Source organism: Ruditapes philippinarum, unplaced genomic scaffold, assembly GCF_026571515.1.
Source record: "Ruditapes philippinarum isolate M1 unplaced genomic scaffold, ASM2657151v2 ctg1913_1_1_1_1, whole genome shotgun sequence".
In the NCBI taxonomy this organism is placed as follows: domain Eukaryota; kingdom Metazoa; phylum Mollusca; class Bivalvia; order Venerida; family Veneridae; genus Ruditapes; species Ruditapes philippinarum.
This window is the reverse complement of record NW_026860906.1, coordinates 134551-159639: the sequence shown is the minus strand read 5'-3', so window position 1 is coordinate 159639 and position 25089 is coordinate 134551. Positions and strand designations below refer to the sequence as shown.

The following is a 25089-nucleotide window of genomic DNA, read 5'->3' as shown; positions in this document are numbered from 1 at the left end:
TTTTGAATCAATTGAACAAAAATGTAATACTTCTCACTCATCCTGAAAAATCTAAGTAATATAATCTTTGTTTTAGACCAAGAAATATTCCAGACTCAATATTTATCTTTAATGTGTAAAATCTTTCAGATGTTGCTTGAATAGGCCTTCAGCATGGAATAAAATTTCCGGCAATATTCGAGCTATAAGCTATATTATCAGACTGTTCCTTTTATCAAGTCAGATAAGAAGTGTGGCTTTATTTCAAATTTTTGCGAATTTTGACGTTGCTACGGTTAAATTTATACATTTTTGCAATAAAGTTATAACTAAATTTTTCGAATTTGACTTATTCTTCGATGTTAAAAGTACTTTGTGTAGCATGTTCGTAGTCTCTGTTCTGCCACGCAGTGCTTACTAGTACACATTTATTGTGTTTATTATTCACGTATCTGCGTATTGATTTAATACCGTGTTACGTCGTAGACATTGAATAGATGCGAAAATTGTTTTTTTCAACGAAAGGACCTTTGCCTCGCGGGGACTTATTCTTGTCGTTTGCGACTGTTTGTTTAAAACGGGTCGTCAAGAGTGTGTCCAGATATTTTGGCCTGCTTTTAGATTCTTTTTATGATGATTTTTTGTTACAAAGGTTCAGTATAAGTGGGCGTTCGCTGTTGGTTAGTCATTCTGTTGCGAAGCGAGTACTGTAGGCGTGACATTTCTGGTGTGTTTGGGATTATCTTGTTCAGATTATGACTCTACTGTTGATCTCTGATAAGTTGAGTTATCAAAGGCCGTGGCGCATTGTGTCTGAGTATTTGCTATATGTCTTGCAAAAGTTTTGTGAACGCTAGGTATGGCTGATCTCTCAATGTCTATACCAATTTCGGGATAAATGTCAATGAAATTGATTTTGCCCTTGACTTTAGTGCTGCTGGAGTTATATATTTACTTCGCTTTGGACGTGATATTGCCCGCTCTGCTTTAAATTTAGGCCACAGAGCTTTTTCGCATCACTTGATTTTCTTAGGAAGTCACGCGTTAGACCATTATTGGTGTCCCTAGTTTATGGCATTCGCTAATTTGTGTATTTGGGTGAAAAGTATATTCTATGTCCGCGGTTTGTTGGTGTGAAGATGTGGGACGGGGCTTTTAACTCTACCTAATCTAATTAGGCGTATAATATTAAAGTTTTAGGATAGATCTAGATTTATGTCTTTAAGAACGTCTGCAGACGACATCTATACAATTTTTCGGGCTATTGGGATTTTGCACAAGTTTGAAGACTATTGTTTTTGTTCTTCTTGAGAGGCCTCCATACATCGGCCTATATTTAAGTTTTAACAGCTTGGCAGTGATCCTCATTTCGGGCACAATTAATATACACTGTAGATTCAATGCTATTGATTAGAAAACAGTAATGTGTAGCGACATTGGTGAGCATAATTATGGGTATTTCTGGATTTGGTTGCATTTCAACAAAAAATTTGTTATGTGTCGAATATATTATAGTTATTAAGAAATTATCTTAATATATGTGAGGGGATTAAGAATTTTAAAATATAGAATTAATAAAAAGTATTGCAAAAAATTTAATTTGTATTTCTCACGGTACTATTTCGTTTAGTGAGGTATTCTTTAAAAGTGCATTGATTATTTCTTAGAACAGAATAGCTGTCAACTTGATTTTTACATATTTTATCCAAAATAACCCCCTCAACGTTCCGATTCTATCGAGGAGCGTTCTTATATGATTTATCTAGAACGTATATGTAGAAGATTGTGAAAAACACGAGAACATGGAAGGTTTTGGGAAATAGATGATAATCTACTTGGTATTAATAGATGCTGTTGGTTGTATGTGTTACATTGAAGGTAGGTTGCATTGATACCGGTGTTTGATTCCTTGTCTTTAGGTATGGCTGTACATATATTTTTGTTGATGAATCTATTCTAGTATATATTGACGGTATTGACTTATTATCAGTTTTTGATGGTTTAATAATTCAAATCGTGTAAAGATTTCATAAAAAGCACTAATACCCGTAGACTAAAGGAAACGATGTATGTTCAAGATGGTGTTAAAGTGGAACGAAGTAGTCTACGAGAAATATAACCGACTCGTTGATTATTCCTTACATTCAAATGTTATTTTTGAAGTTGAGAAATTCTGGCGATCGAGGAGTTCCATTTGTTTTGACAAATAAGAGTTAGTTGAGGATGTGCTATTGTTGTATTTGTTACTGTAAATTTTTTTTTTTATTTTGGTGACGGTGAATTAGCCGAGAGAAATGCAACCCAAATCAAGATTTGTGCTACAAATCTTGGCAAAGACCATGGATTGCAAGAGATCTTCATTTAAAAAGTTAAATGATTTGCCATTGCCTTTAGAATTTCGCCATAGTTCAGCGATTTTGGAGCTGAGGTAAACCTCTTATCATGAAAGATGCCACGTGTTTTTATATACAAATACTATAATAAATGCCTTTTAAATTTGATCGAGAGACAGAAAATTTGTATGATTTATGGATGGGTGAAACTTTCGATTTGTACCAAATTATATTTAGTGAAATGACAGGGTCTTTTATTGACAAGACCTGAAGACCGAATAAATTTTTTGCTTGATGTACAAGTTCACTGTAATGTGGATATCTATAATTTGGTATTGTTTATAGTCATGTTTATTTTATTTATATTTGTTTACAACTTATTTAAACCTTTTGATTTGATATTCGGGTATAAAGCTAGCAGTCGCAACTTACTATTGTGTCATATCAAATACAAAGGAAACAGATCAAGAAATGCCCTTTATTGGAGTTACAGCGGTGTTCGGTGCATATTCACCAAATCGGTTTATTTCGTCTCAGGTCTGTTCTCTCTGTAAGTTAGGTGAGTTATAATATTTATGCTGTGATTATTAATTTATGCCATTAACAGAGATGCGCTTATTCATTTCTTTTTAATGTTTTACAGTAACAATAAATATTTTTGGCCGTTTAGCCGTTATCTGTAATTGTTTTCTGTGTTCGGGGGCCTTTTTTTATCGATAATTTTTGTGGATTGATCTAGTTATGGTTTGTTCAAATTTTGTCTCCACCCCGTGTTATTCAGATATATGTGAAGTAGTCGTTATTTGAGGAATTGGTTAATTATTCTTAAGGAGATAGTGTACATAAATCGGCCGTTAAGACCAGTAGAAAACCAACAACCCCGAACAAACCAGAACAATTATTGAATTGTTGAATGCAGGATTCAGACATCACAAATATTCTAAGCTTATTAAACTAAATTAATTTTAAGAAGTCATAATATCGATGCCAATTAATTACAACTACAATTAGCAAGCAGGGAGAATAATATACCTAAGTCAAATAATTCTAGAAACTTCAAATAAATTATGCTTCATCATTAGAAGGAAATGTATACCCAAGTGTATAAAGAAATGGTTTAAGTTAGTCTATAGATTTTGTTGATGTAAGTTATTTTCGTTCTTATAAAGTCTGCGTGGTTTATCTTTGTCATTTTACAAAACAGCAATAATTTCTTACACCCAAAATTATTTTAAGTCTTATACTTCAAGTCATAACAATCAACTTTTAGTTGACTGTAAAGATGATATTGCTAAGCCTATTTGTTGAAAGAAGATTTTGAGAGGATTGATGGGAGATAGTTATGTGATAAGGTAGAACAACGGCATTTTAAGATTAACTCAATAAGTAGATATATGTTTTGTTTACCAAGTGTCTTTTACTCTGTGGATGTTCAAAAGACGCTTTTGAATTCAACTTGTGTTTCGAATTGATGTGCATATTGAAATACTTTCCGGTGTTTGTTTTCTGGATTTTTTCTGAATGTATTTTTGTTTTAAATTTATTATGGAGGCTACTTGAATTCTATTAATATTTGAAAAGAGCCGACGTTTCTTTAATTAATGTGAAAAGGTTGTTTTACGTTCAATGTACAGTTTGTTTTTATCTGATGATATTGATTCCTGAGGCTGTATATTTATAAGTGGATTATGTAATCAACAATTCCTTTATTACATAATTATATATCGTTCAAAGTAGAAATTAGAAAAAATAACGTATGTTAACGCGAAGCAATTCCAATGGCGATATGCAAATTATCCGGCGTCAAATAACACGCCAAAGATTTGTTCTAATAGTTCGACAATATGGAGTAGAAGGGAGAAAGAGAGGAAACCCAAATCACGCGGCAATTAGTTTGCAAATGTTTTGTACCGAATTATGTTTTCTAGACATTAACGAGTTGAAGAATTTATTGTTCAATAGTGGTTATTAATCTTTGAATAGTAATTCTGAAAAACTTATCGTTATCAATCATTGCATAAACTGTATGATGATAAGCTTAATATTCAATTTTATGTTTGTTATTTATTTAATTAACTAATGCGAGAGTGAAATAGACCAGAAATTCATCCTGTTTACTTACTTTCGTACCCAATGTTATTTATGAGCATTTGGTTTGTTTTTACTTGGTGTCCTATATAAAAATAAAATAGGTCAAATAAGGAATGTATTATGAACGATCTGCATTTTAATAAAATATGTATTTCCTAGTGCAGTGATACTTTGGTCTCGTGCTTCGATGATTGTCTTTTAGGACTGTACGTCATGAAAGGCTAAATCCACGAGCTTGAACATTTTCCCAATTTTGGACGTGTTGGCTTTCTTTAGGTTTTATTTTTCTATTTGTTTGCGCTCTCTTGCATCTCTTTCCTTCTCTTTCATCTCTCTCTATTGATCTCTCTCTCCTTCGCAATGTCTTCTCGTCCCCTTCTCCCTCCCTTCTCCTTTCTTCCCGTTCTCATTTCCTTCTTAGCATGAATCAATAATATTTGAAAAACACTTACCCTAACTATATTTCAGCATATGAGTGTCAGAATTGGCCAACTTACGTTTCCTGCCACACACGCATATTTACTCTCGTCTTGTTTTTGAAACATTTTTGATCACAGATATCTGTATGTGGTTGTGTAGTATTCATATTTGACCTGTACACAAATGTGAGGCAGGGTATCCTGTGGCGTTGCAAGAGTTATAAAGATGCTACCTTGTTAATGTTGTGGTTGCCATATCAACAATATTGTTGTGGTTCCGACATGAAATCATCATAATGTTATATATCATTTATTGACCTCTGCATTGCTGTTGTTACGGTCTAAAATACGTTTACCTACAGTGTATGAAGTGTTTCGTGAGATCAGAAGTGTTCTTCCAGTTCCATATTATAGACTTATAGATGTTTGCCTATCTGTTACATTTTGCCGCGTCAATAACCCGTAAAGTTGAAAAGGTAAGCAACAGTGAAGCAACAGACTTACGAAAGCAATATACAATTCCCTCGAAGAATACTCAATGAAGCGTTTTCATCGCATAGAAGCAAAGTGTATAATATACACATTGTTCGCATGCCTCTGTTTGATCTTTTAGAGATCGTCTTGGCATAATTAGTTACATTGTTTGATACGTTGAAAGTAGGGATCAGTGTCTATTTTACTTAGCTCTCGCATTAAGACATATTATGTCCTCTACAGTCATATTAAAGGGGATATGCAGCATCCAGTGATTATATGCCGACGTTTTATGGAAATTTGACGCTATTCAAGTCAAGTAAAATGTCCTAAAGATTAAATCTAGTAGATACCGCAGTCTTGAGGTCATTTCAAGTTTCGTTCGAGCATTTCAAGAAAGCACTTCCGGTATCTGTCAGAAAGAATGAAATATATTCTCATTAAAGCGCATTTTTTTCCGAATAACTTCTACTCTATTTCTCATAGTGACCTGTGAATATTTTTCTGATCCTTCGTATGGAAAATAGTGTTGGATAGTATCTTTTTAGTAATCGAAATTCATCTGAGGGGGTACTATATATTTGCATTATTCTGACTTTACGTATTAAATAATGAAGTCAGATAATGCTCGTATTTGAAATATGTTCTTTTCCGATAAGTCGACCATGTAAGACTGTAACGATTGTTCCCTTTGCGCCTGCATGCTTTGTGCATGGGTTAACCAATTAAACACGAGCGGTCTTTGTTGAATCCTTGTCTGAATATGATGTTTTCATTTCTCTATCATGATCAGTGTGCATCATGCGACATGCTTTCAATTCAAACCCGCGTTTTTACATCGTCAACTCTGATATGCATTATTCAAATGAGAAATTTAGGCTATGAGACCCCAGCAACTGATTTTTGACAGCCTCGACGAGCAAATTTGCTTCAAGATAATCCTTGTCTATCTATTTATCTTTGCAAGTCGGTAGAGCGACTCGGCTATGTTCAAACGATCGTTGCATTGTACACCAGATTGGGCGGCGGAGACATAGTTTTAGGCAGCATCCATGCAGCATGGGTGACGGACCGAAAACGTTATTTGCAGTTCGTAAAGCCATTTGATAGCTAAACCTCTACAGCCCTAGCATCTAGATTATATGCAAACAATTGGAGTCGGTATAGAAAACATACAGTTAGTTAAAATGAAGACATGGAAAGTAGTATTTTTAAACCAACTTTATGCGAACAAACTATCGCAGTTTATACAGGGATGCAACTTTCTGCATGTTTTAATCTTGCACAAGCTGTCTAATTTTCTTTGGGCATCATTTAATTTGCTTATTGCATTTTTAAACGGAATTTTAGCATCTTCAAGTTTATCTTTAGCATAATCCAATGATTTTATAGCTGTATCAAATGCTGAATTCGCACTTCGTATTGTAAACTTTTTAGCTTCTAGCCAATCTTGGGCCTTTGAGAAAGTTTTTTGAGCATAACTCATCGAATTATGGACCAAACTAATTCTATCAATAGCTTCATCTGATCTCTTTTGTATATGTTTCCTGAGTCCGTCAAGGTAACTGTCTTGGAACGAATTGTCGTCCCCTCCATTTGCTGTAAACCTTCCTAAAATATCAATCGTATCAATATTCTTTTTTTCGCTGCTCTCAAATGGAAACCTTCAATTTCTTCAGCCAATGAAAGTTGTTCGTTAGACAAATAGTGTTTTGGAGTGAGTAAAGTATCCCTTGTGCTTGGATACCAGCACTTTGTCTCTGAATGAATTGTTGCAATCTTTTGTTTGGTGTAGTCATATTACTGCCGAGTCTATCAGCATAAATCCATTCGATAAACGGTGATACTTTATATGACCGTTTTGAGATTATAATTAGTAGAACGCGTTAATATTATCTTTAGCTGCACGTTTGCACTTAGATAATTCATTAGATCTTGGCCCCCCGAAAACGCGTGCATACAGCTTGTATCACGAATAGACGAAGTTCAATCCAGGCCAGAATTTTAGAAAAAATGGTTAGAGTTCCCTTATATCTGATTCCAAACCCACTTGGATTTTTATACAGTCGCATTATTTGTGAAGATATTTTATCAATAATGTTGTGCATGTTATCTTTCAAATGAAGAAGTTCACGGTCTATTAGGTTCGTAAAATTATAGTTTGCTATAACTGCATTGCCTTTGATTGAACCACATAAAGTTTCAGCGTCCTTTTTGAGAGTACTCCATCCGTTTGCCCAAACATCGGATATATGTTCAATTAAGTTAGTAAACACGTGTTCATTATTTTCACGTAGTTCTTGCAACAAATTCTCAAGCGTTTGTATAAATTTTGCTGCTGTATTCTTTAAATGACTAAGAACTTCTTTTGATGTGTTACGAAGAAGGGAGGCGTAGCGGGAAACATTTTTTATCGTTGTATTAACAAAGATTTCTGCTGCCCCCTTTAGGTCCAAAATATTTAATGTTACATTTGCAGTACTTATACTGTTTGTACTTGGTCTTGGGTCAGTAGCAAAATAAGCATATACTTTGTTATCTAAATTATAGAGCCCATTTTTAAGAAATGGGATATCTTGAAATGGATCGATATCAACTATTATTGGCAAAAACAATCCCGGAGGGTCTGCATTCACGCCACACCATTTTCTTGGATTAAGACCTAAAATGTTGTATTAAGAATATATAGCTTCTTAATTCACAATTCAATTTCAGTTTACAATATTGTTTGCTAAATAGTATAAACATTATCTTAATTACTGATAGAAAGTTTAACCCGTTTAGCTGAGTACGGAATGCTTTGGGTTAGTTATCCAGGGGTTGCTGGTTCGATTCTCGGAGGATGCGTAATTTTTCCATTACTACTGATGTCGTGCATGGGGTCTTATTTTCATTTGTCTCAAACAATGAATTCAAAAGCATCATAAGATATTAGGAGTTAACATATCTCATCTCGAAAAGTCTGTTCGAAAGATCGGCAGTCGAGATATCACAAGCAAATGTGTTTAAATCGTGTAAAAATAGAAAACCAAACAAACAAACTGGCAGGAATCAAGAAAACAAGATAACATAATATGTACATATGGTATATGATATACAAATAGTCATCGTTAAGTAAAACAGCTCAAGTTCATCCTATAAACATACCGCCAAGTGAAGCATATGCATGAATGTCACTCTTTACTACGTTAAGTTGTATCTTATGCATTTGTCCGAAAAGCTTGAATTTTATGCCAATGGATCCAAGAAGTTCCATGTTAAAATATACCTTCCATTCTTCGAGAAGTATACTTCTTAAGATCTGAAATAGTGAACCTTTTCAATATTCTGAATTATTTATTCAAACGATTTACATGTATCATGATTTTAATATTAAACATGCCTTTGCATTTTCAAAATCCCCTTACTTACTTCAATCCTAAAACTACGCTCTCATGCCATCATATCAGACATTGTTAATTAAAAAAGTAAGGTAATTTACTCCTTTTACTGTCGAGTTTATCATAAAAAATTATTGACAGAAAGAAATTGCAAATATTTCTTGAAACATAACACAAAATATCAGTTCAGATGATTAGAGTAAATGTACAAAATTCGATATCAACATCAATTATCTGTAGTGTGAGATTCATGTAGAATATACAGACATGAGAAGTTTATCCGGATTGTTTTATAACTTGTAGGGTTTCCGAGTAGTCATATGATACGAAAGGTCAACGGCTGAATTTGCATTTTTAAAGACCGGTTTATTTCATTTCATATCGGTTTAAAATGTTTATGTATTCAGACACTCGTATTTTGCTGCCAATTACACAAGAGTATTTGTATTTATGAAAAGTGTTTCTGAAATCATTTCGATGATATGTTTAAGCTAGAAAACAGTAGTAGCATGAAATAAACTTACGCTCTTTATCTTTGGGACTGATATGAAGATATTCGACGGGGCTTTAAGTTCGACAAAAAATAGCTTGTCCAATGGTGTCCATACTACCGTGCCACCGACCCATAAATTTGCTTCAGGCATTACCCTTCAAACAAAACAGTCTCATTAACGTTTAAATAATCTAACTTGGCATTACACAACGTTTAATTTCTGGTAAAATAAAAATGTACAATATTTAAGTGAGCACAGTTTTGTCCCGACTTGTCAAAATACGAGATTTCACTCGAAGTGGTGCCGGTTTATTGTTTGTTAACGAGGTCAATAATGTAATTATCATCGTTTAGGGATGATATATCTGTACACTTTGATTGCTTTAAATATTTTACGTTAGATCTTGACTTAACTTTAACTTTTGAAATTAAGCTTATTTGACATGTTTAACCCTTGTCCAATTCAAAACATATAAGGCATGTGTTTTAGCATTTTTATTTGCATTATCCAAACACTGTTCCGAGTCTGTGACGGGTAAAGTGCGCAAGAATTATTTAAAAAGAGCAAAATTATATTAGAAAAGACTTCCATATGAAAACACATATAGCTCTTCATTACATGTAAATGTTCTACGGTGGTATTTTTATGGTTTATAAGAAATGCTTTAATTGGCTGGGATGACAGTTGATATTGGTGAAGTTTATTAGTACTCTTTAAGGGTCATGTACGTTTGATTTTGCGGTAAAATTGTTACATGTACATGCGTATATTATTTAAAATTAAACGGGAGGCATTAAATAAGTATTCGTAAAAAATAAACGTAAAAGTATGCACGTATTTGTTTGGTTAAATTGATTAATACATCATTAAAATGATTAATTGGACAAATAATTATGAAAACATTAGCTCCAAGACATAAAAATATGAAAATGGAAGGATGATATTTAATAAACTCATCCCCAAGCATATCCTATCGACACAGGACCACCGACAAAGAGCCCTTGCATAGTAGCTCAGTGCTAAAGTAAAGATATGACTATTTGGTTCGAATTAACATAAGTGTCCGTTACTCAATCTCTTTTTCTGTTTGCCTTGATAAAAACTGAGCGTTATGCCTTGTAATTTCTGTTGGATATTGATCTATAAAGAAACATACCACTTTAAAGAAGGAATTATACAAATATAAAGAATGAAAGATTATTGATTATGACATTACTATGTAAATATAGCTTCTTACTGATAGTTGAATAGTTGGTCTCCATTCCAAAGCTGAAGGGAAGTTGCTGTACTCTTCACATTGATATGATTTTGCAAGGAAACACCAATTCCAGCAGGCTGTATTTCAATCCCGTACTTGCGTGTAAATTGATCAATTATATTAAACTTTTTTAGCATATCTCTTGATTCATTAGGAATAATCAGGAAAAGCGAACCCCCATAATCTTGACAAATGTCTACGATTAAGCAAAATTGTTCATTTGTGGTCACTTTTGGTAAAACGACTTCATTCCCATATAAACTTAAAGAAAAACTACTACCAAACTTCAACACCGTGTATAACCGATTTTCATATACAGGTGCGCCGCGACATGTACCAGATTCTATTTCATTGCCCTGTAGAAGTTCTGTATGTAAATCATGGAAATTAAGAATTTCCGTTCCAAACTGTGAAAACTTGAGCCAGTCAGGTAAAATGTCCTCGATATTTTGGAAAACCGTTTTCATAAAAGACGAAGACATTAGAAAGTCACGGATATCGCGTGGAGTTATAGCAAAGTTAAGACAATCGAAACTTCTTTCGTTTCCAACTTTTAAACCATCATTTTCATTTTTTGCAAGTGATCCCATTTTTATAGCAAAATTGTCGTTACTTTTATCAATTTCCATACCGGCAATAGAAACTGGTAGAGACAGCTTGTTCACTTCCACAAAGACAATTCCAAATGTATAAATGATGTTTTCGTTTGACTTTAGTTGGTACCAAGGCGAAGTGGAAGACATAAATATATCAACGGTTTTACCACCCGTACATTTTGTCAATAAGATAGTTGAACAGCCACGGGGTAAAAGTTGACGAGCTATTCCGTGTCGTGCAAACACGCTTGCTGTTTTCTCTCCGCCTTAAAAAATCATTGAATTGTACATGAACATTATTCACATACAAACATTAAACATTCAAATAGATGTCTAAACAAAATGAAATGTAAAATAAATAGGATACTGACATAAAAAATAAACAATATATTCCATGGCGCTTACTCTTAAAAGATAAAATAAAATAGAACAGAGGGAAAACAAAATCATATTTTGGCACATCGTTACATCGTTGTAATCAAATCGTTTTATTTAACTCTGGTTGCTATCAGCCATATTATTATACCAAATATTATATGTCTAATTTGAATAATGTTTTTACTTCTTGTAATTGGGTCATATCATTTTGTTTAATGGTTAAAAGACTTTTTCATTTAAAATCGTATACCAAAATCAGGCAAGTGGATTAATTGCAGAGTGTATATTATATAACTGATCTCCATTATATCATAGATTTTGTACAGAGTTAAAAAATCAAAGTCTAAAAATAGAATTGTATACAGTTTGAGATTCTACAAAATTATTACATCTCTACTCAACACCAGATGACATTGCAAAAAAGCAGCCTTTTCACTGCATACATTCCTCTACATTTTTATTTAAATCAATTTCGTTATTATTCAATGTCAGTTGTTCTCCAATGAACTGATCACGTGTCCCTAAATACATATAGAAAACAGGGACAACTTAAGCAAAGTATTGTTTCGATGTATACATGCTTTTAAATTGTTTACATTCTTCCTCAAATCATTTGTACATCTCATTTAACCACAGCTAACACAAACAGATAGTGTTTCGGTTCTCTTTCTATTACTTATTAATCTCTGTCACCCTTTTGTTAATACTGTGAATCAAACAAAATTAGATGATGATTATAACAATGTAGTCGGTTTATTACTGAATAGTTTACAAAATAACGGTTTATTTTAGTTTATACCTGTACAAGAGATACCATCATTGTTCAGAGTTGTATTGCCAGTGCATTCACACCGGAAAGACCCGATAGTATTAACGCACTTGTCTTCACATCCACCATGTAGAAAACCCTCACACTCATCTATATCTAAGATATTTTTATTTTGTTAAAATGTATGATAACTAAACAAAAAAGGGAAATCTTAAATTTAAGAAAAACAAAAACTTAAATGAGTTCATGCTTCTTCATACGATATGGGTTTTGATGTTGTTAAACTGTTAATCAAAAATCTTTTATTTGAAGTGGCAAGATTATCTCGATGTAATTGTTAGGTTGGGCTTTTCGTCAACGTTCCAACGCAATTAATGTAATATGGCGTTTTTTCAGTTTTACTAGTAAAGGAAGACCTCAGGGCACCTAAGTAGAACGGAACCAGCGATGATCTAATTGCTCGCCGGGTAGCTTCCCCAAATGAACGAATTCAGAGTCCCTGGCGGGATTGAAAATAACAGTGGTTACGGCAAGTGCTTAGAAGTAAGCGACATTAAACCACTCGGCCATGGGTGCACATCTCAACACAATTGACCAAAACAGTGTATCAAGTTAAAGTCTCCCTCAATATATAAGGAATTGTAATAATTGACAACATAGGTCAGTTACAAAGACGCTTTTTTTAAAACAAATAATAATGTACCATTATAGCTTGGACCATAGATCGCCACTTGTTCAGATATGAGGAAACTCATAATAATCTAAAATATCACCCTTATGACTTTCTGTCTTAAGATAAGATAAACACATTATACACCATTGTACCATTCAGCTAACAACTCTCCCAAGAAATATGATTGTTTCTAATATAAATTACGTATGAAATACGTTACCCTGCCCCACCCAATTTAAACACTTGTTTGACCATTTTAGTCCTAAGACAGCCTAAGTGATGCTGTCTTCAAATTTTACTTAAGTTCCTTCAAAATAATTGGTTGATTTTATAAAGTATCTCATACTTTTACCGTGTCGTTTTTATTTTATTAGACTTTGGAAATATGCGGAAATGTCACCATATTTGTTATTCAGCATTCTTTTAAACCAATAAATGCCTATTATAATTATGAAATAAAAAGTAAACAATTTTACTATACAAAAAGGGGGATCTCAAAGACACATAAATGATGCTGAAAGAATACAAAAGTTAACCCATCTGGGGTATGAACTTACGCCTCTTAGTTTCAATGCAAATGATAGTACTTCAAGCCTATTTGAATACTCTTCAAAGAGGACGTTATGCATTGTTTGTGCTGTGTTATAGCTTAAATTGAAAAGAGAAATTACAAGATCATTTATAGTGTAAGTTTAAAATCTCTCTTCTCAAACAAACAGTCTAAAACGAAACAAAGTTGAAATATTTTTGCAGTTACCATTTTCACAATTCCTCCCTGTAAAACCTTTCTTGCATGAACACGTGAAAGAACCAATGTTGTCAAGACATGATCCTCCATTTTGACATATAACGCCGATGCAATCATCAGTATCTTAAACAAATGCATGTAAGTGGTGTTACAAATATATTACAAATATAACATATGATTACAAAGTACACTTTATATAAATGGCATTTAATAATATTGACCTGTTATATCCTAATTGATCTTCGGGAATATATTAGTAAGCTACTGTGAAAGAAATTGAATTTGAATGACAACATCAAATAAGCATAACTTTGGCTTACCATCGCAAGTATATTTATCAGTTTTAAGACTGAAACCTTGACTGCAACTACATGTATATGATCCGTGTACATTTCGGCATGTTTGCGAACACCTTGATGTTCCTTCGCTACATTCATCAATATCTAAAAACAAAAACTGGTCTAAGATACACTTAACATTGACATATAAATTGCATGTTTTGTGAATGTTATGCGGAATTCAGTACACAACTGATCGTTTCGGTTGTAGAAATAGGTCAAAAAGGTAATCATTAAGCGAGGCAGTCGTCATCTTCAGCACAAGTGTCACAACAACCCAGACAGAATAAGGACAATTCATGACGTGAGCACCAATAACTGTAATTTTATCATATTTGCTTATGATATTAAGCCATTTGAGTCACGCTTCCCTTTCCGTTCCAGGTGCAAATCAATCACTCCAGCTGACAATGTTAAGTGCTTTAAAGTTATATTTACCGACACATGACAATTGTTGTGACTCCAGTCTGAATCCGTCGCGGCATTCACAATGGAATGATCCTGGTTCGTTTACGCAATTTTGCATGCAACCGCCATTGTTTCTGCTGCATTCATTTATATCTACAAAAAGCAAGGAAATAACAAAAAAAAAAACAATCTATAGTTTGAGTAAAAATAAGTACATGTATAATAGGATGTCTGTAAAGATCATTATTTGATTAAAATGATGTTTGTTTGAACTTACAAACATTACGCTATTAATTTTACAGTAAATATACAAAGCGTATGATGATTTTAACTCTTTAGGACGACGCATATATATTTTAAGCATGAGATCCAAGACGGTAATGCAACGTTCTGATGTGATTTCGAAATTTGATAAAATTTTATCAAGACGATAGCCATTGCAACAACTAAATTTAAGATTAACATACACGCGAGATGCATTACAGTGGTTTACGTGTTCGAATACAAAATCGTTTATTTTTTATCGAGCATACCTGTACAAGAGCCATTGGGCAATAATGTAAATCCTGGACGACAAGAACAACTATAGGAGCCCGGCAAGTTGATACATTTCTGTTCACATTTTGCCACTCCAGTTAGGCACTCGTCTATATCTATAAGGTCATTCATAAAAGTAGTTTATGTTTTCATCTCATCTCCAAGCAATCCTTTCACGGACAGAAACGATAACAAAGAGAAATTACAAAACAAACTGAAAAACCATTAAGTATTTACAAAAACATACTGAAAACAAATGAAAAATGAAACGCCAATTCAAAATACAAACAAAAACACTACAGTCATTTCCTTTTGTCTTCACTAAACACTTTTTTTAATTATAATTACCAGAACATGTTTGACCGTCAGAATCGAGGGTGTAGCCTTGTCTGCAGGAGCATTTGAAGGATCCAACAGTATTTGAACATATTTGGTTACAATGTGAGTTGCCAACGACACATTCATCTACATCTAAACAACAGATAGATAGTATAATTTCAGCATTAGATTCCATATTATGATTTAACTGATCAAGGCATGTTTTAATAATATTCCAAGATGCCAGTACATTATATGTTTGATAAAAACACACTGGAAATTAATTCTTAAAACTCGTTCCGTAAAGAAAATCATATGTTATCGTTAATTGCCATTATTATTGTATTTGTGGTGTTTATTGTTTGTTGTTGTTTTTTGTTTCTGTTTATTCTATTCAACCTTGCATACAGTGCAATTACCCTTAGGATATATTGCATTCTTCTTATTTTTATATTTTTACGTCCGTCTATGATATGTAGGCTTCATTTACTCCAATCTTCTTCAAAATTTCATTCTTTTTAGTTTTGTCATTTGTTTTATTTTCAGCACACGTGTATTAATTTACTTGGGCAATATATGCAGCTTTTCGTAGACGAACGTTTTGCTTAAAATATGCCATGAATACATCTGCGGATGTTTCCAAATTTAACCTCAGTCTTTCAAGTTTAAGTGTTAAGTAGGTCGGTGATATACGACGCTGTCGGACAGTAGCTTGCACTTATTACTAATTACTACTAACAATGAGCAAGCTCAATCAAACCAAGCCGGCAATTTTTCTTTTAAATTTGACTTGTTGGGCGATTAAATATATTTTAAGAATTTATTTTTCCATTTTACAAATGTACTTTTGTTTGTCATCCTCATTTTTTATTTGCGCTTTGTTATCATTTAAATTGATAGAAATGGTCTTTTCATACAAAAAGAAAATAACATTACCAAAACATGAATATCCATTTGAAGAGAGCTTAAAGCCATCTTTGCATGCACATTTTGGTACACCCCTATCGACAACATAATTATGCTGGCATCTCTCTGCAAAGTCATAACATATGTAATATTATCATATAAAATGAAAGTTTTAATCTTAATTTAAATCATTTTAATATTTATTTTATTTATTTATTTTCTACCAGTTAGTGCTTATGTATCTAGAGGATCCCAATAGAATGTGTACTTACTACATCCATGTCCATAGCCTGCAGGTACGTAGTATCTCTCGCACTCTGTACATTTTATGTTGTCAGGACTTCCGCCACAGTCTTGTTTGCCATGTTTACATTGGGCAATGTTTATATGTCTGCAAGCTTCAAAAAATTATTTTGTAAAACTTTAATTGCTCTTTAAAATATTTAATTACATATAAAACTAAATTGTTTTTTATGGTCGCACATGTATTCATATTTACCGGAATGATATCAGGACATGCTGACAGTATAATTGTTATTGCAAAAAGATAAAACCATGAATGAACTCAATACAATCCTTCTTCAAATGATAATAGAGGAAACAATTTTTACATTTAAATTATCTGTATTAACAAAATGACATGAAGTGTTATGAGTTGCTAAACAGTTTCGGCGCCACTTTGAACGCATCGCGTTTGAGTAATATTACCTGAACACATTTAAATAAAGTAATTCGTTCATAGTCGTCTATTTTGCTATTATATAGGAGTAGAAAATATTTATGTTTTACTAAAAATGTTAAGAGTTAAAACTTTTTTATTCTTAAACCTATTCGTATCCAAAACGGAGGTGAAAACCTTCCTGTTAACTGCTCAGCTACAATTTTCCAAGCAAAGAGTAAGGTGCTGATAAATTATACTGCTTTGTTGTTGTTGCTTATTTATTTTTTAATATTATGAAAAAAAACCAAACTGTACAATTGAGAAGCACTTAATACATATTGTTGGAAATATTTTATTTACTTTGACAACATGATCCTGATCTCCAAGCACTGCAGTGACAATGACCCCCGTAAAAGGAGCCGCTATTGTAGCAAAATTCATTGCATGTCCTACTTTGCGTCTCGGAATGCCGTCCCCACCAAATACCACAATATCCGTAACGAGTTTGACTGCCGCCACCACATGAACGGCTGCATTGACTCCATGACTCCCAACTACAACAAACTACAAAGGAATACATTAAATCTTAGTTTGATCTATATATTTTGAATTAAGACATGAAATTATGGAATCTAATAGGGTTAAAATAGATTTATAATACCTTTGTATAATATGCCTTTGTTCAATACCAAAAAATGTGACACTGACAAGAAGTAATTTTAGACAGAATCTTTGAGCGTGTGAGATATAAAAATGCCTCCGATACGAAAGGTAATGTTTTTTACTGATATGAAAAGAATATAAATTTGAAACTAAACATATTATGAACATATTTTGAGTGGTCATAAACGATGGCAAGTAAAGGTAAATGTATGTCATTGACACACACACACGCACGCACCACCACACGCACCATCACACACACACACACACACACTCAGAAACGCTTTTAGCGGGTGGTTGTTATGAAGCAATCAAACACTTGTTGTCGCAAAAGATATAAACATTTTTACCAAAACACAGAGAAACAAAGGTTTGAGATGTTTCAAGTCAATATTGTTTTTTAGTTCTTTAGCAAATAATTACTGGTTAAAGAAGAAACGTTATGTTCCTCATCGGTGTAAATTTTATAAACCAATCCTGTTATATGCCGATGATGTTGACAAAAGTTTATTTGACCTTCAAAGTATGAGACATGATCTTCATTACTGTTAATCCACCTAACTCCAACATTCTACAATTTCTAGACCTACTCATAGATTATAAGTTAGAATACGTGATGTTACACAGTATAAATATCTTGGTATTGTATTGACCGAACATCTAGATTATTCTATTACTACTAAAATGTGGCTCAGACTGCCCAAGGAATATTAGTAATAGAAAAAGCATCGAAACACGAGACTATCTGATTTGCACGTGGGGGCGTATGGAGGGCGTTCGTTGCCAAAATTCCAGACATGTAAAGTGTTCCTTTTTAAAATGACTTTTGAAAATGCGAACTTGTATGCCTACCATTTTTATTGTACCCGTGCATAGCACATAATATGCCTCTAAATCTAATCTTTTAATTGAAAGTTCCCGCCTTTATATAACAAGTTTACATATATAAAACGACAACAAATTTACAAGTTCGTATCTTACATTGCATGCAATACATATGCATGTTTGCACACTTATAGATCTGAAATATACAAATAAAAAAAAATCTTAAATACAGAAAATAGAGTTTAAGAAAACCTGTTACCAGTTGTAGAACTACAAGAGTACGTTAACACAGTAACATGTTTAAAATGACAAAAGTAGATTCACAAAGTTAAACGATTTTAAGTCAAGCATAACGCCCCGCCCCTCTCGGAGTATTTACGAACTTCTATTTAAAACGGCGCCTCTCCCATATTTCTAAATAAAACTGAAGGACAACATACGGCATTTTTCATAACATATATTTGTTACATTTGTTACAACAGTTTTGTCACTAGCAACATCACTTGAAAATTGCTGATATTACCATTTATGATGAAGATAACTTATGCATTAACTTATTATTTAACATCGTGTTCTTATCAGTTACAAATTATTTATCATTTTAGTGATTAGCCTGTCCGTGCTCTGCCTAGTGCCCTGTCCTGTGCTTTGTTTGGGGTCCGCCTGGGCTCCTTGCCACTTGTTCTTGTTGCTGGGTCATGTGGGGTTGCGTTCATTGAAAGCCGCCTTTCCTTGTTGATCTTGTTCATCATATATTCCTGAGAAACATCGGCGATTTGGAATTTTTTTGGGGAAAATGACCAACTTCAAGGGAGTAATTTTATAATTTTTTTATTGATAATCTAAAAACCATCCAATATTTTAATTGGTATCATTGAAAAATGTATGGGCACAAATTTCATTTTCAACAAAAACTATGCAAGTATTTGCTAAAATAGGATTTTAAAGCGGCCACCGAGATTTCCTTTCCGAAATCAAGAAAATACTTATCCGTAGCATATATGTACAATCTTTAATAAGGTATTTTCAGTATGAATAAAAACTTTTTGCACTTGTTCATTATCCCTCATGTACAGAATCAATCAAACCGAGTCTGCAATTCTTATGTAATTTTGTTGTGATTAATGCTTCCGAGGGATCACTTTGTTTCAAGATTTTTTTACTTCACAGCAGCAGGTGTCAAGTGCCGTGTGGCAGCTGTAAAAAGTTGCCCCGTACTTCACTTCAGTGTTGTTATATTTTTCTGATCGATGCCAGCGCTATTAAGTGTTGAGAATTGAGTACCGTTCAATCCGGTGCTAGGGGGCGTGAGGGATGTAGCACTCGTTCATAATCCCTCATGTACAGACTCAATCAAACCGAGTCTGCAATTCTTATGTAATTTTGTTGTGATTAATGCTTCCGCCGAGGGATCACTTTGTTTCCAAATTTTTAATAAACTTGTTCAAAGCTTATGGTCTTAACTTTCATTCAATATTCATTTGCTTTTTTGAATAAAGTATCTAAAGGAAGCGACGTGATTTTTTCCCCGAATATATGAGTGTGGTTTTAAGAGAGAAAAAATTCACAACGATAAGTTTGAAACAAATTTTTTAATACTTCTACGTAATTAATTTTCATTTTTAAGGCATCAATAGAAAGTTCATAAAGAATTCTTTTACTTGAGTCTAAAATTATCAAAATTGACCAAGAAATAAAAAAGTAAGTAGGGCGCCATGTTTCTCTTACTGAATTTCAGAGTGTGTGTTGATTTTTTTACTTGGGGACCATATGCCGTTTTTCACGGTATGGCACTTACGTGTCACATTGAAGGTTCCATGATAATCGCCATATTAACACATCTGTGGATGTTTTAAAATTCAAAATTGTACCAGTTCATGTTGAATTTTACTTAAGCCGGTGCTAGGGGCGTGGACGTTAACTTGCTCTTTCCATTACCGTCCATGAACAGGCTCAATCAAACCGAGCCTGCAACATTCTCAATTTTGTCGTTTTGAGCGTTCTTTAGGGTTTATTAATTTCTCTATTTTACAGAAAGTAACAAGATGAACTTTTAAACGAAAAGTTAATTCATTTTGATTTAATTCATTTTTATTTTTAGGCATTATATAATCATATATATATCATAAAGCGTATGTAACACACTTTTATTTCAATCCAAAATTATCAAAATTGATTACGGAATAAAAAAAAGTTTGGAGGGAACGCCGTGTTTTTCTTACCAATTCGAGAGTGTTATTTTCAAGTGAAAAAATGATAAATTTTGAAACAAAAATTTCAATACATCTATTTAATTCATTTCTATTTCCGAGGCACTCATAGAAAGCTTATGGAGTAATCTTTCATTTGATACCAAAAATATTTGACTTTTTATAAAATGAAAAAAAAAGTTAGAATGGACGCCGTGTTTTCCTTCACTTTATTGAGAAATAGGAGAGTCGACGGGTATTATACCTGTCCGTGCATTTCCGTAATAGAAGATCGTAAATACTCAGAGAGGGGCGGGGCGTCATGCATGACTTAAAATCGTTTAACTTTGTGAATCTAGTTTTGTCATTTTAAACATGTTATGTGTAAACGTACTGTTGTAGTTCTACGACTGGAAATACGTTTTGTTAAATTATATTTTCTGTATTCGAGTTTTACATTTCATTTGTATTTTTCAGCTTCAGATAGATACCTACAAGTGTATAAACATGCTTATGTATTATATGCAATGTAAGATACGAACTTGTAAATATGTTGTTGTTCTCATTGTTAGGTCAGTTGTTAAGATTTACATGTAAACTTGTTATTTAAAAGCGGGTGCCTTCAATTAAAAGATTAGATTAAGAGGCATATCATTTGCTGTGCACGAATACAATAAAAAATGCTAGACATACATGTTCGCATTTTCAAAAGTAGTTTTCAAAAGGAACACATTACATGTCTGGAATTTTGGCAACGATCGCCCTCCATAGGGGCGTAGCCCCCGAGTATAAATCAGATTGCCGAGTGTTTTGATGTTCTTTCTCCTTTGTATCATAGTCAAACATACAAACACGTTCCCTGATACCACAATATGAAACCCCACAAAAAATAACCAATGAACGAACATCTGAATATGAAATTTCTGTCGCTTTCCCTTTCTCTTCCGTCACAATAAGTAAGCCCCAGCAAAAATGAACCAATCAACGGGCATGCTCTGGAGTGCGGGTAACTAATACCTGCACTCCAGTTAACGCACTGTGCATGTAAATGTATACGATTTAACTCTGACACATTTTCATCAGAAAGGTCCCCAAACTATGATACAAGTAATGTTTATTGATAAAACTAAAGCATATGGGTGTATCTTTCATTAAGTATATAGCGGATATTGAATGAGTGTAAGTTCAATACTGAATTTATTGCACGCGCCTCTGGCGAGCATAATATTATTCATTCAACGAGTGCAATAAATTTAGTAATGAACCTACACGAATTTAATATTCTATTTATCACATGCCCAAAATAAAGACCATTTAAAGTGAAATAAGAGTCATTTTTCATTGACGCGCCTATAGTATAACGCTAACATTTAGCGCGTCTGTATAACGCTAATGACGTCACGTCAAAATATATGCACGGCCGTGCAATACCATATTTACGGAGTCGCAAAATCGGCACGGGTGTGTGATAAATATAAACACGTATGAATCAACTATAATACCAGATATCACATGTGCACAATCTGACTTAAGTTGCCCACCGTATATGTTTCGCCTTCTTTGTAATTCGGATTACCCGATAAAGCTATTTTAGCCATGCAATCAAACCGGTTTCTACAGATAGGCATTAGAAGAAGTATCAAAATACTGTTATCAATGGAAGTTAAAAAAAATTGTTGACTTTTTGTTAGAAAATAAATGTTTTAAATATTTTTAACAAATTTACTTGAAATAATAAATTCAATTTTTATTGGGCAAAATTGCTTTGCTAGTTTACCTGTCGGCTATATGGACAACGTTATGTTTGTTCTAGAAATGGTGGAAATTACCAACTCAGTATTGGTATTTCAAGGGTTAAATTAGGGTTTCGCATCGCTACCAAAATTATGAATGTTCGCCAGTGATTGGTTGTTTGAAAGACCACGAGAAGGTGACTGCCTAGAGGTGGAAGTAAGATCCAAAAGCGCAGCGTTTTTTAGGCGCTGATTTTAATCAGATTGCACATAATAATAATAATTATATGCATTATCTGAATGTTGTTGTGATACATTGTCTTGTATTATCAATGCTGTGTAGAATAGAGATGCGCAATATATTTTTAATGTAAGGATATATACACCAAATGCTTGTTTATGGCGATATTGGTTGGATATATATTTTGCTGGATATCTTTGAAATTTAAAAATATTGTAAAATAGTATTAAAAAAGTCAGATAGGGGTATTTTGGCAACAGTCCGTATGACACGGTTACAGTTATCCGCAATGGTATGCCAGTTGAACAAAGATTGTGTGGCTATTATCAAACCGTGGTGGAAGATGAAAATCATGTTATTGTAAATATACTATTCAATACGTTACAACTGTATTGTCTAAACCTCCTCAGACATTGATAAAGTACGATATATTTGCACTATTGCAGATATTGTGTTTTAACTGCCAAATTAAGTTTAACATACAGAACAGAATATGATTACATTCACACAATACACATTTGTCTCAAATGACTATTTTGTGTTTAAGATATACAAATAGGAAAATGCATGTGCAAAAAAATTGAACCTGATTTGATGAAATGTGACTTGATTCTATGATTATTTTATTGAAATTTTAAGATCCCTTGATACCCTATGCTTTTAATTTACTTATAGATATTTATATAAGTAGATTCCTTTTAACAAGGGTTTGCATGTCAAGTTCCAATTAGCAAGGATATCTAAGATTTGATAGGTAACTAGAAGTTAAACTTTTTAGTCCCATATTAATCTTAAAAAATTGCAATGTACATTGACTGATTTATTTTATATGTATTTAACTGTGTACATTGGTGAGACTAATAAATTGATATATTTCATAATTTGTCAGGAACAGTCTGAATCAAACAAAATCTTCATTGCTCTCAGATTTCTATACTTCTATTTCTATTATTTTCAAATTACGAATTTAAAAACTTTTTCTATGTGGTTTAAGTGCTACATGTATCTCTTTATAAAATGAATAATCATAAAATACAACTTACATGCCGTGGTCACAATCAATGCTAGTCCGAGGAGCTGCAACATCCTTATGTGGTCCTCTCCTCGAGACCGGGCGGCTTTATAAAAGATATACGAAATTTGCGTTCATTTCATTTTTTTAATTCAAAAACCTTGACATAGTTTTATTTGGTCGCCTTAGAAGAATTTATCAATATTGACATCCGTGCTTGTGTACTTAGATAAAAATAATAGACTACTCTTTTTTATCAGCCATATTTTGAAAAATCTAAAATTTAATGCTTAAACATGCTAAAGTGTTGAATAGAAAAAATGTTTCTACGATAACAGATAGCATGCGATTGGTTAGACATTCTGAATAATTTCCCCACGTACAGATATATATATATTCTTTATCTGTATTAACGTATAATCTCTTGGACTGTGCCAGTTACCTGTCATGTGCTTGTAAACGCTGCGTTAAATAGATATTATATATAAACCTTTTAAACAGAAAAAGCCATTTATCTCAATCTTCTTATCTAACACTATTTGATAAATATTTTATTTACCATTTTGTTGACATATACAGGTTATTTAAAGACTTTTTATCTACTTTTAGAGCGTTTTCCAATATCATTATATTTTTAAAACAGGTTATCCCCTTATAATTTGCTACAAAGTCGTATATGCATTATGAGAGTTCATAAAAGTACGAAATATTTTGGGATACTAATTGCATATTAACTCATCATAACAAGAATTAGGGGAAAGGTGGCCTAGTGGTTAAGGTGTCTGCCTCTCAGCCCGCTGATCATGGGTTCAAGCTCTAATAGTGTTCCGACCATGTTTGACACCAGCACTGGTTGGTTCCAGAAGAAAACACAGGACACAATCAGGAAACTGGGCTTCGAAGTACTCGAGCAACCGGCCTTGAGCTCCGACCTCGTAACTTGCAATTTCTTTCTGTTCCCGACACTGAAGATCATTCTGCGGGAAGAGCATATCGATGACGTAAACGAGTTATTATTATTATAAAAAATCATTATAATGATTGTAAAAGGGAAATAGTTTGATCCAAATATGTTTACAAATAATGTGTTAAGGTAAATAACTTTAAATGCCAAGGTCATTCGAGTATATAGTAGTAAATTTAATTTCGTCCAATTATGCCTCAAAATACTATCATTCTTATTTCACAAAAGCTTTGTTTTTTGGTATCTTGTTACAGTTTTCAAAATATACATATTTATAACAATGATGTAACAAGTATGTTACAACCTTGTTATATCTGTGTTACAGTATCAATTCCAGTTTTTGCCCATTTTAAAGGGCTACGCTGTAACACTTGTAACAACCTGTAACATTTGTAACATTTTTGTGTGAAATTATCATTTTATTCTCAACTCTTGGAACATTTGTAACAATGCTGTAACAACTATGTAAAAACCTTGTAACATCTATGTAACCGTATCAATTCCGATTTCTGTCCATTTTAAAGGGCTACGCTGTAACGCTTATAACAACCTGTAACATTTTTGTGGGAATTTTTCCTATCATTTTCAACTCTCTTAACATTTGTAACAATGCTGTTACAACTATGTAACAATCTTGTAACATCTATGTAACCTTATTCATTCCGATATCTGTCCATAATTAAGGCTTATCCTGTAGCACTT

The 25089-nt window shown here is 33.1% G+C and overlaps 1 protein-coding gene across 1 annotated transcript; it reads right to left on the bottom strand.

The window, feature by feature from the left end:
- Window positions 1-14321: 14321 nt before the first annotated feature.
- Window positions 14322-24415, bottom strand: LOC132713882 (fibulin-1-like). Its single transcript, XM_060696587.1, has 7 exons — window positions 24256-24415; window positions 17121-17324; window positions 16372-16497; window positions 16130-16225; window positions 15224-15346; window positions 14872-14991; window positions 14322-14491 (listed from the first exon to the last, which is right to left on the bottom strand). Exons 1-7 carry the CDS (start codon window positions 24413-24415, stop codon window positions 14322-14324), a joined length of 999 nt encoding a protein of 332 aa, XP_060552570.1.
- Window positions 24416-25089: the final 674 nt, after the last annotated feature.

Coding starts and splice junctions, on each gene's coding strand:
- LOC132713882 (XM_060696587.1), bottom strand. CDS start 24,415: ATGCTCTTCCCGCAGAATGATCTTCAGTGTCGGGAACAGAAAGAAATT. Junction 16,226..16,371: donor AGGCTATGGACATGGATGTA/GTAAGTACACAT, acceptor ATGACTTTGCAG/AGAGATGCCAGCATAATTAT. Junction 15,347..16,129: donor AAATGGATATTCATGTTTTG/GTAATGTTATTT, acceptor TCTGTTGTTTAG/ATGTAGATGAATGTGTCGTT.